Source organism: Phascolarctos cinereus, unplaced genomic scaffold (genome assembly GCF_003287225.1).
Source record: "Phascolarctos cinereus isolate Bilbo 61053 unplaced genomic scaffold, phaCin_HiC Scaffold_4;HRSCAF=312, whole genome shotgun sequence".
NCBI classification, from domain to species: Eukaryota; Metazoa; Chordata; class Mammalia; order Diprotodontia; family Phascolarctidae; genus Phascolarctos; species Phascolarctos cinereus.
The window spans coordinates 665623467-665636168 of record NW_027555847.1 but is presented as its reverse complement, the minus strand read 5'-3'; the positions used below and the strand labels follow the sequence as shown (position 1 = coordinate 665636168).

General features: G+C 46.2%; 1 protein-coding gene across 1 annotated transcript; it reads right to left on the bottom strand.

The window, feature by feature from the left end:
* Positions 1–268: 268 nt before the first annotated feature.
* Positions 269–12695, bottom strand: SIRT6 (sirtuin 6). The gene is given in 9 exon segments (XM_020971430.2): positions 269–666; positions 668–924; positions 1048–1171; positions 2432–2512; positions 3766–3861; positions 5176–5235; positions 6577–6759; positions 8048–8175; positions 12495–12695. Coding segments are annotated over 9 exon segments (1038 nt in total). The 5' UTR covers positions 12561–12695; the 3' UTR covers positions 269–623.
* Positions 12696–12702: the final 7 nt, after the last annotated feature.

Genomic DNA, 12702 nt, shown 5'->3' with positions numbered 1-12702 from the left:
GTATGATAGAATCAGAAGATTTAGAAGCAGAAAAGACTTCAGGTTTACAGAAAGGGAAAATGAGGCCCAGAGAGAAGGAAATTAGTCCAGGTTACACAGGGCCCCACAGACTCCAGTGACCTGCTTACTAGGCTCAAAATGGAGAGAACAGGTCCTGGCTATAGTAAGAAAGAATGGCAGAGGACTGTAACCAGAAGGCCTGGGAATGTCGTTTTACAAATAACAGAAGGGAAAGAAATTTTTATAATGTATATAAAAAACTCTAGTATGAAAAAGGAAATCAAATTTATTTAAAAGTAAAAAACCCAACCAGACTTGCCCATTCCCATCACAGGATCACAGCCTATGGGAAGCTAGAAAGATCCCTCAAGATCAGCTAGGTCAACTTCATTTTACAGATAATGAAACTATTACGCCCAAAGGAGTGAAATAACTTTTCCAAAGTCACACAGAATAGGGTCTGAACCCGAGTCCTCTGACTCTAAGTGCAGTGTTCCCTCTACTAGGCCACACTGTCACCAGGACTGAGGGTTGGACAGGCCTGTAGATATCACTTGAACGTGCTCCCCCTTTGCACAGTGACTGGGGCTCAGAAAGGAGTCCACACGCCGTCTCAAGTCAGTTCAGCTGGGCATAGGCTCCACCTTCACCCTCTTGGGCAGCCGGGGGGGCAGGGGGCTGCTCTCGTTTGCCACCTTCCTGTGATCTGTGGTGCTGGGCAGGGGGCTCTGCCTTGGGTGTTGCAGGCAGGGCTGGCAGTGTAGGGAGCTCAGCCTTCACCTGTTTTGGGAGGGATAGCAGGGGTGGGGCCCGTTCCACCACAAGGGGCCCCTGCCACTCAGGGATCTCCAAGCACAGGTGCTTCATGAGCTTGGCCATGACATCATCGACGTAGCCATGAATTCGAAGGTCAGCCTGGCGATCCTGGGAGGAAAGGGGAGGCAGACCTAAGTGAGGGGAACCTGACCAGGTGAGAGATGAGGCCCAGCAGGCTGTTGAGGCCAGGGACCAGCCCCTCTTGTGGACTGGATGGAGCTAAGTACTCACATGCTTGGTGGCTTGCAGGTTGACTATGACCAAGCGGCCTCCTTTGCGTTTAGTGAGCAGAGGCAGGTTGCCACTGGGTCGGATCTGCAGCGATGTGCCCAGAGTGATGGAGAGATCTGCATTCCTGGAAATTAAACGGGATGACCTCAATATCTCAGCGCCCTGAGCCCCCTTGGATCTGGGCCTTTCCTCCTTTTCCTCACAATGGTAAGACCACAGGATAACTAAGGCCAGCACTGCCTCATTCCCAGGCCCCCAGGCTGAAAAACACCCTTATCTCTGCATTCTCCCTCTCCCTTCTTCCCCAAACCCAACGTGGTGTAGAGAAAGAATGCTAAAACTTGGGAGTCGAGATGCTGGGACTCAATGCTGACTCCCACACCAGCTAGAGCTTTTGTGTTTCCTTTCAGCCCCTTGGGTTTTTGAGCCTGAGCTTCTTCATCTGTTAAATGGGAGAATAACGCCCATATTGGCCCTTTCAAGCGGTTTTGTGGGGAGAGTATTCTATGAATTTTTAAATGCCATAGGAAAAAAATGTGTGAAGTTATCAGTATTTTACCATCCAGACCTCAGTCCTGTGCATTCTGGCTCCAGTCAGTCAGCCAGCGCCTACCACGTACCAAGCGCTGTGCTAAGTGCCACAAGTACAAAAACAGGTAAGAGACGGTCCCTGCCCTCAAAGGAGCTGAGAGGCTTATGGAGGAGGTAACGTGACAACTCTGCACAGACTGCAGACAGGATACTCAACTCTGCACAGACAGGACAGACTGGAGGTAATCACTGTGGGGTTAAACTAGCACTAAGGGGACTGGCAAAGGCTTCTTGTGTGAAGCCAGGGAAGCCCAGAGACAGCGCTGAGGAGGGAGAGAACTCCAGGCATCAGATACAGACAATGAAAATGCCTGGAGCAGAAAGGAAGCCAGTGTCACAGCAGGGTATAAAAGGGAGGACACAGGGAGTAAGAAAACTGAAGAAGTAGGAAGGATTCAGGTTATAAAGGGCTCCAAGAGCCAAGAAGAGGGTTCTGTGTTTGATCCGGAAGGAAACAGAAAGCCACAAGAGTTAACTAGATGAAGGAGTGACATGGTCATGCTTGAGTTGTAGGAAGATCCATCTGACAGCTAGCTGTGTGGAGGATGGGCTGGAGGGTGGAAACCCGCCAGCAGCTATTGCAAGAAGTGATGAGGGCCTGCGGCAGCTGGACCCGAGAAGAGAAAGGGGCCATACAGCTTACCCTTTACCCAAAAGCCTCCAAACACCTCTCTGGCTCTAGACTTTCCCCTTCCCTGTTCATTCCCAAAGGTCAGAGGTGCTTCCCAGAAGAAGAAAGGACAGGGGAAGGAGGCGAAAGAGGAAGGAGCCAAGGACTCAGAGTTTATCATACTTGCAGGCTTCATCAGCAAGGCTGAGGTCTCGGTCAGGCAGGGCATCTTCCCAGTCCAGGATGGTGTCCCTCAGTTCCCCCCTACAATGGGCAAAGAGGAATCCCCGAGTTACTGGGCACCTCAAAGCAGCTGCCAATCACCCTCAACAGAGGCAGAACGAACTACTTGACCTTAAGCAATCAATAGAGCACCGAGGAAGAAGCCACTGGAGTAGAGTTGTTGGAAATAGGGGTCTACCAATTGGCCTGAAACACCTTTCCCTATGGAGTCACTCCGGTTTATGATAGGGCAGAGCAGAGTGGGAAAAAATCTGTAGTCAGAGGACCTGAGTTTGAGTCTCACCTGGGCCACTTGTCTTCTGCAACTACTGGTTTTACTTCACGCTTCACCACTGCCTAGATTCATGACCTTGGTCAAGTCACTTCTCCTGCACTAGATGATCTTTAAGGACCCTTCCTTGGCTAAACTACCATAGTCCTATCCTAGATTGTTATTCTGGCATACACAATTAGCATTATTATGCAGTGAGAGCAACAAATAAGAGCAGTCTCTCCCAATACTGTTCAACAGCAGAGGTATGGAAGGGAGTATGGATTAAAATGTAATTGCAAAATGTTAACAAAATAAATAAAAATACAATACAACACAGGTAATGTTAATGTGTGGTTTTCAAAGCACAGAGATCTGTTTCTATTTGAGTTTGACCTACTTGCTTGAATATTAACATACATATCGCAAGAGTTAAGAGTCTTACTCTCCCATTGTAATTCTCCTCTGCAGTGGCATGAAGTATAAGTAGAATGTAAGGTCCTTTTGCCTTTGCCTTACCAGAAACACAAACAGTGCCTACCTGGCACACAGCAGCACTTGGTAAACGTTTGCCGATTAAATGGAGGAGACCCTGGTAGCTCCCCCAGGTTAGGCTGGCAGAGCTCCAGATCCAGTTCCTGTTAGAAAGGCTCTGACAAGTGACTGTCCCCCCTCCACCCAGCCGGCAGACCCTGGGCCAGTCTAACAGTTGCCCTTTGCATGGTGAGCACTTCCTTACCAAAGCCCCATGAGGTCAAGGAGTATAAGGACGATGAATTCTTTTTTACATATGAGGAAACTGAAGCACAGAAAAGTGCCATCACATCGCTGAGATGACACGAGTAGTAAATCATAGACTCAGGAACTTAGATCTTACACTAGAAGGAACCTCACAGGCATCTAACTCAACTCCTCATTTTATAGATAAGAAAACTGAGGAGGACAGCAGAAATGACTACAATAGATGTTCTCTGAAACTCCTTTCAGGTCTAAATTCTACTTCCCAAAGTCATGGGTCACTCACCGGCAGGCCCGGAGGCCTCGGGCCTTTGCCACGGTGCACAGCCGTCCTGTTGCCTTGAGACCCATGCTGCCCACCACCACATCACGTACATACTGCCTGAAGAAGAGAGTCAGGGAATGAGAAAGGAGAAGAGGAGAGGAAGAGAAGATCGGAGTAGATCTGGAAGTGAACATGGCGAATTTCCCTCAGATGCATTCATCCCTACAGCAAGTACTCTTGCCAGCTATCGCCATGATATCAAGTCCACCACTTGGTCAGTCTACTGCCTGACCTGCTCTGACAGGTAAAGCCTTATCCCCTTCCAGCTCCAGGTGCCCCGGGGCTTGGCAGAGCTCCTCTCTCAAGGACAGCCTCAATAAATCAAATTTTATGTGATGGCTATAGTTTCCCATTACTTTAATTAGTATAATCCTTACTTTAAAAAATAACTTTATATTATAAACTTAACCACCAACAAAATTTACTTTTCTATGTTTTTGAGCAAACTGCAATCTTACCCATGTGGGTGGGCACTTTCCCCTACAGGATGCATCTCACAACTCATTCGTGCCCTCTAAAATCACAAATATGCCAGGTGTGTTGTCAAATACCTATAACTACAGTTGAGGGTCAGGCTGGTGAGCTGAGCTCAGGAATTCTGAGTCGCACTGGCAACAGTGTGGTAAAACCCCAGGACTGGAGGGCCACCAGCATGCCTAAAGAGGGGTGAACCAGCCCAGGTGCGAAATGGAGAAGGTTAAAGTCTCTGGGCTAATCAGGAATGGCATCAGGCCCGTGAGTGACCTGGCAAAGACATGGAGATCCACTCTAAATAAATAAATGGATAAAGAAAGAAATAAAATAATAAATAAAACCTTAAACTCCAAACTATTTGTAGTGTCCCTGGGTTTCAGTTTCTTCCTCTGTAAAATGAAGAGGTTGGACTACATGACCTTGGAAGCCCCTACTAGCTCTAGTGCTATGATACTATGACCTTATTTGCTGCTGTGTCTCCTAATTTTTGTTAATGTGTGTATTCTCAGATAGTACTGCTGTTAGTCATAATTCACACTGCAGAAAGCTTTATGGAGGATAGCAGAGGGGCAAATTACTTTAACCAATTAAAGATGGTTATCATATTTATCAAAATTGGTGTGTCCCTTCATCAGGAACCCTATTAGACACTGCTTCCTTAGGAAAATCCAATCCACCTTACATAGCTTTAATATGTAATCCCTTTTTTAGCTCTGGACCCTTCGGTAAGTTGCAAGCTTGCCTGTGCTCATGGCTTAGGGAAGGGGTAGGCCAGGCACAGCCGAGGAGCCCTTGGGCTGATGGAACTCATTTGCCCTCCTCCCCCAGAGCTTCTTCAGCAAATCCTGCATACTCCCCTTCTCCCACCTTCCATCCCCAGGCAGCTGGAGCACTCACGTCTTACACTTGGCACATTCTTCCACAAACATGTTCCCATGGAGTTCAGCCAGTTTGTCCCTGTGGAAAGGATGAAGTGTGGTGGATGGGACCTTAGAGCTAAATCTTCCAGGTTGAGGGTACTCCACTACCGAGAGTCCAGAGACCCTGGGGTTACAGTCTGGGCTTTGCCAATGACCCATGACCTTGGGTAAGTCACTTTCCTTCAGTTTCTGTTTCCTGGTCCAAAAAATAGGAGTTATATATAGCCCTTGCTCCTTCTTTTCCCAGGGGTTGAGAAAAGGGATATGGAAAGCTACAAGTGTTATAACAATATAAAAACTTGTTACTAGAATTCTTCCAAGGGTGAGAGGTCCCTCAGATGTCAAAGGGCCTGAGAACTGCTCTGTTATAGGTGGTTCTAAGGAGAGGGGTCCTTCATCATTCCAGCCTCTTAAGGAAGTCTGGGGCGGTGACCCTCTCAAGCATGCCCACTGTCCATAGAAATCCTGATACTAACTCTCTTTTCTTTTTCCCCCAGGCAATTGGGGTTAAGTGACTTGCCCAGGGTCATACAGCTAGTAACGTGACAAATGTTTGGTCTGAGGCCAAATTTGAACTCAGATCCTCCTGACTTCAGAGCCAGTGCTCTATCTACTGCACCACCTAGCTGCCCCAAGGAATAGATTTTTTTTTTTGGTGGGAAATTGGGATTGAGTGACTTGCCTAGAGTCACACAGCTAATGAGTGTTGTGTGTCTGAGGCTGTATTTGAACTCAGGTCCTCCTGAATCCAGGGCTGGTACTCTATCTACTGCACCACCTAGCTGCCCCTGATACTAACTCTTAAGCCTGGCTCTGACATACTCTGAATTTTCCCCCAGACTCCCTCTACTTTGTTTCTCATGGGTCTTCTCACAAACCAAACACAAAGCCCTCTCCCTCCTTCATACAAGGCTTTTAGCTATTTCAAACTCCAACTTAACAGAAGTATAGCACTGAATTCCTATTCAGTGGAACAAGAATCACCTCAGGCCTGACTGTATCTGAGGGGGTCAGAACTGACAGTTATAATGCCTGAAATAAAAAAACGTGTCCCTCAAACCCCAGCCAAAAGATATGAGCTCAAAGAGGAAACCTGAATTCCTATCCCAGGCTGGATGAATGATGAAGGGGTCTTTATTCCCCTAAAGACCTCAGGACTAGAACAGAGTGAGGCCACAGAGTGTCAGAGAGATGCCAGAGGGTCCCTGACAAACATTCAGGGGAAATGCAGGTAGAAGGGAGAGGGATCTGGACCCTGGGCTTGCCTTGGCACTGGCTTCTAAAGAGAGCATTCTTGTTTGCAGGGCTCAAAGATGGGATGACGTAGAGGGGATAGGTTGAAAGGACGGCGGAAATTTATGGACAGAAAAAAAAGTACCTGGGAAAGCCGGAGCGCACGTGCAGCCCATCGACATTCTGGCTCACTAGGAACTTCAGGATGCCCACTCGTTCCAGCTGTAGCAGGGCCATGTGGGTCTTAGAAGGCCGGGCACTCTCAAAAGTTATGTCAAACTTGGGTGCTAGGCCCCGCTCCTCCATGGTCCACACACCCTGGGGGCCCCTGGAGTGGAAAAAAGGAAGGAGGGAAGCAAAGGAAACAGGGCTCAGCTAAGAGATCACTTATCACTTGTACCTCTCCTTAATTCCTGGTCGTGGATCTAGCTTCCCTGACCAGTTATGAGCTCCGGGAGGAGAGACAAATCTGGCTGATCCTTCACTGCTCATATCTTATACATAAAACGTTTCTTGAGCATTTTCTACAGTTTTTTTTTGTAACAAACACTATAGTCATGCAAAATAAATTCCTTACTGTCCATATCCAAAAACTTTCTATAGATGTAGAAAATTAATTCCTCACAACCCTGTGAAGTAGATAGTGCCAGCATTATTATTTCCTTTTTACACATTAGGAAACTGAAGTTAAGTGATTTGCCCAGTATTCCACAGAGAGTGACTGTCAGAGGAGGACTTAAATCTAGATATTCTAATGCCAAAAGCAGTCCACTTCCCCATCTGAGCCTCCATGGTGGAGCAGGAAGTCAGAAAGCTTGCGTGTAAGTCCCAACTCTGATACTTATTGTATTGTCCTGAGAATCAGAAAATCACAGAGACAGATGGGAGCTCAGAAGCCATCTCATCCAAATTCCCACAGTGCAGAATTCCCAAACAGCCGTTCTACAACCTTTGCTCAAATCATTTCCAGGGATGAGTAGTTCATTATCTTTTAAGAAAGCCCAGTCTACTTCTTCCTCATTAGGAAGTTTTTCTTAATGTTGAAACAAAATCTGACCACACTAGTAGCTTCTGTCCATTGGTTCTAGCTCTGCCCTCTGAGGCCAAGCACAGAAAAGTGTGATTTTTCTCCCACGTGACAGCTCTTCTCACACCTGAAGACAGTGATTGTGTCCCTTTGAAGTCCTTTCTCCTTTAGGATGACCAATCTCAATTTCCTCATCTAGTTCTTGCCTGGCATCTTCTTCACTTCCCCCCTCCCACTGCCCAGCCTGGTCATCCTCCTCTAGACACACCTCAGCTTATCAATGTCCTTCCTAAGATGTAGGGCCCAGAAACAAGTACATATGCAAGGGCAAAACGTATTTAGATTGATTTGCAAAAAAACACAAACGAAAACCAAGAAAGACTGACTTTTCAGCCTGCTGCCTCACCAGTCTCCTTCCTACCCTGAGCTCTTTCCACGGAATCAATTCAATGATCACTCATGGCGAGAACATGCAACAATGACTACTTAGCTAGAAGGATAAATCTGGAAGAGGCAAAGGGTTCAGGTCTTATCCTAGGTAGTGAGTCCCAGGTTACTGTGACCACCTGGCAGTGCTGTTCCCCCTCACCTGAAGTCTGGGATGCCTGAGGAAGTGCTGATACCTGCACCCGTGTGAAACACCACATTGGAAGATGTCTGAATCATCTGTGCCAGCTCCCATACTTTCCTGTCTAGCTCTTCAGGGGAGTCGAAGATCTATGGACAAAAAAAGGACCAGAAAGCTATTAGGGTATCTGTAAGAGAAAAGAGATGCCAATCAATCTGCTTTCAGGAAAGGTATCACTCCCATGCCAGATTATGGCAGGCAATTGGCTAGGAAGTTAATCAATCAGCAAGTGTATCTTGAATAAGCATTGCTAAGTGATGTGTTGGGCCCAGGACCAAATAGCAATTTATGTTTACAAAGTACCATCCCCATGTAGCAGAGAGTACTATAATGATTATCTTCATTTTAGAGGCTGGGAGGATGAAGGGACTTACGTATCCCAGGTCACACAACTAATAAAAGTCAGTTAACCCTTCTGAGCTTCGGGTTCCTCAACTGAAGAGGAAGGCTAATAAGAGTATGATGAAGAACACACACACACACACACACACACACACACACACACACACACTCCTGACTCACAACCCAGTGATCCTTCTGCTATACCACATTTATTCCTGAAAGAAAAGTGAAATTGGTATCACTCTTTCAAATATTTATTAAACTCTTGCCATTTGCAAGACACTGTGTTCCACAAAGGGAACATAAATATACTTCAAGTAAGCTTTATTTTAAAGTTTTGTGTTTGGTTTTTTTTTTTTTCCCTTTCAGTTACTACATAGCTGGTTTATTTCCATCCAGAGGGATGTGGTATGATAGCTGTGTCAGAGAGAGTGGAGTATTGTCCTTGGAGAGAAAAGTATGTGAGCTCAGGAGTAAGGGAGAGGGAAGACCAGAGAAGATGGAAGAATGATTAACATCTAATTCGTGTGATCCTAATTTGAGCTCATCTAAGTTATGTAACTAATCAGTCATTAGCTCCTTCTCTGCTCTAGAAGGGTTGGCTGCCGTCACATCTCGGGTCCAGTTCCAGTGGTCATGTCAGAGTTGACATTTTTAGTAAACCTGGAACTTGAAAGAAAGATGGACTCCACATTTGTTTAGAACATATGACTGGACAAACAGTTCATGTGATACAGATCTGGGAATGTTTGTGGACTAAAAGATCAGTGTTCTGACATTCCTCCCCTTCGAGCCTTATGCCGCTGCATGCCCCCCCCCATGTATACAGGTGGTTTCATCCTAGATTGAGAGGCACAGTGTCCAAAATAAGGTGATAGTCCCACTATTCCCTACCCTAGTCAAGTCACATTAGAATATTGTGTTCACTTCCGGGCATCAGATTTTAGGAAGAAAAATAAGCTGGACAACATCTAGTAGAGGACAACCAGAAAACAAAGGGCCTCCAGATCTTGCCATGGGAAGATCCGATGAAGCGGGATGGTTAGACTGGAGAAGACCTAAGAGAGAAGGCCATGATAGCTATCTTCAAGTATCTGAAGAACTGCATGTGGAAGAGAGATTGAATTTGTTCTGCTTAAAACCAGAAGACAAGTATAAGAACAAGAAATGGAAGACGCAAAAGGGCAGATTTCAACTCTAGTTAACAACTTCTTTCTTACAGAAAGTAGGAGAAGTCTTCATGTATTTGGGGTGGGCGCTCCCCTAACTCACCAACACTTTGAGGCTTGTCAGTTACCCTCAACCTGGTTTAGCCCGTCTTCCAGGGTGTGCTGCTAATGCTGCAGCTTCTTGGAGCCATAGGTCAGAGTTGGGTGGGAGGTAGATACCAAAGGCGGCTGAGTAGCCCTAAAAAGGGTTTGGTAAGCCCTCACCCCAGAGGTGCTAGCTCTCCCTGAACACTCCATACAAACAAGATATTATATGTAAAGCACTTAGCACAGTGCCTGGCACAAAGTATGCCCTTTATAATATTAGCTATTACTGTTATTAGGAAGTAGGGTTCAACTTTACCAGAAGTCTTCAAGCAAAGACTAGAATGATCAAGATTCTTAGCCAAGTACAGGTGGATCGGATGGCTTATGAGACCTCCTACAACTATTTACTGGGATTCAGGGAAGGTAACATTTTGATTGACATAGGATCTGAAGCTGCGTCTCCTCCAAACTCCTCAATTTGCAGCTAAGGAAAATAGGGTACTGAGAGGTTAAATGACTTGTTTCAGGTAGTAAAAAGGCAGTAAAAAGCAGAACTGAGATTTAAATTCAGGTCCTTTGACTCTATGTCTAGTGGACTCTTGCTACTATCTTTTTTTTTTCCTTAGGCAATTGGGGTTAAGTGACTTGCCCAGGGTCACACAGCTAGGAAGTGTCAAGTGTTTGGTCTGAGGCTGGCTTTGAACTCAGGTCCTCCTGACTTCAGGGCCGGTGCTCTATCCACTGCACCACCTAGCTGCCACCTAGCTGCCCCCTCTTGCTACTATCTTAACTCCTGGTCTTTAAAAGAAGTAAAAATCCAGCCAGAGAGAATCACCTGGACACTCATGACAGCTTTTCGTTTTATAAAGGAGACTTTCTAAATTCTTCGATTCATTCCATGTTTTAGGTTCTTTTTTTTTCTTTTTGGGGGGAGGGGTTTGGCAATGGGGTTAAGGGACTTGCCCAGGGTCACACAGCTAGCAAGTGTTATGTGTCTGAGGGCAAATTTGAAATCAGGTCCTCCTAAATCCAGGGCCGGTATTCTATCCACTGTGCCACCCAGCTATCCCTTTTTAGGTTCTTTATAGCACTGACATTCCATGCTTTATATCTCAACTATGACATTCTGTGTTCTAAAGTCTGCTATTATCTAGTCAAGGCAGTTTCCTCCTTATCTCTGACAAATGATGGGCACTCACACCTCTCTCTCTTAGTCCACAAAACACCTTTCTTCATATTCTGATGCATATACTATAAACATGTCCACACATACATTCATATAAGCACAAATATTCACATACATATGCACACAAATGTGAGATATATGTGTATACACACATATCTCCATCTCCAGCTATCTCTTTAAAGGCCCAGCTCAAGTTCTATTTAAGGTGTTTCTGATCCAGCCAGTTCCCATTCAACAACAAATATTAAGCACCATCTTTGTCCACGGCCACATATTAGCTATGCTTTAGTTTACATAGGTGTTGTCTCCTCCCTCACTCCCCTCCTCCCCAACAGAATGTAAGTTCTTTGACAATAGTGCCTAGCACATAGAAGGCACTTGATAAATGCTTATTGATCGGTTCAAAGAATAATAAAACAAAGTCTAATAGTATGAGATTGCTTCCTGCTGAAGAAACACATCAAAGAATCTACAAACTTAAAAGTGTTTTGTCTTGGGGAAAAGAACAACAATAATAACATATTCCTGCTATTTCTTTAAGGTTTCCAAAATGCTTTCCTCATAACAATGTTATAAAACAGCAGTATTCCATTTTATAGATGAAGAAATTAAGACTTTGAGAAATTAAGTTAGGTGGCACATCGGATAAGAACATGCTGGACTTGGAGTCGGAAGACTTCATTTCAAATCCAGCCTCAGACTCTTTCTAATTGCATGACAGGGCAATACTTAACTTCTGTTTGCCTACATGTTCTCGGCTGTAAAAATGAGGATAATAACAGCACAGAATAGTAATAGCTGCTACCTCCCAGAGTTGTGGGGAGAATAAAATAACATATGCACAGCACTTTACAAGCTTTACAGCGATGTATAAACGCTGGTTATCATTAAATGACCTGGGCAGGGTCCTGGTTTCCTTCAAGCCCCAGCTAAAATCCCTACACGAAGCCTTTCCTAATCCCCATTAAAACTAGGGCCTTCCTTCAACTGCTTATCTCCAAATTATTTTTTATATATCTTGTTCTTAATCATTTTTCCTGTTGTTTCGCCCATTGGAACGTGAACATCTTGGGAGCAGGAAAAGTCTTTGGCTTTGTCCCAGTGCTCAGCACAGTGCCTGGAATATAGTAAGCGCTTAATAAATGCTTATTGACTGTCTGAGGGTCTGACCCAGCTAGGAAGCATCTGAGGCTGGATTCAAACCAAGTTTCCCCTTCCAATTCCAGCAGTTTTAGGGTTTTGGGTTTTTTTTTTTGCGGGGGGAGGGAGAAGAATGACAATTCTCTATTCATGCCCACCCCCACCCCCCACACAAAGTGTTATATGGAAATAGAGAATGAGGGGGAGTGTAGAGTAGCCTAAGGATGGGGTGTCCCCACCCCGGGTCTCCTTCCCCCAAGGATACAGATGGAGGAGGGCGTCGAGGCCCAGGAAAGGGTGGGAGGTCGGTGCAAAGGAGACAAGCGGTCAGTCCATTCCGAGGGCTGCCTCGGGGGAAGGGCCGCAGGGGGAGGGGGCTGGGCTCAAAGCGACGCCCTTCAGGGCGGCCCAACGTCGGTCCACATGCTGGGGGAGGGATGGCGGGGACCCCGGCCCAGTTCCTCCAGGCCCCGCCTGGCCTCACCTCGGGGAGCCCGCACTTGCCCTTATCCGCATAAGGCGAGAGCCCGGCCGCGTAGTTCACCGACATCGTCTCCCAGGCCGCGGCCCGGCCCGGCCCGGAGGCCCCCCTCCCCCCAACCCCTTCAGGTTCAATAAAGTTTTCCTTGTTGAGGATGCTTTCGCCGGAAACTCTATGGCTGGGGCTCAACCAGGAGCCCAGAGAAAGGCTC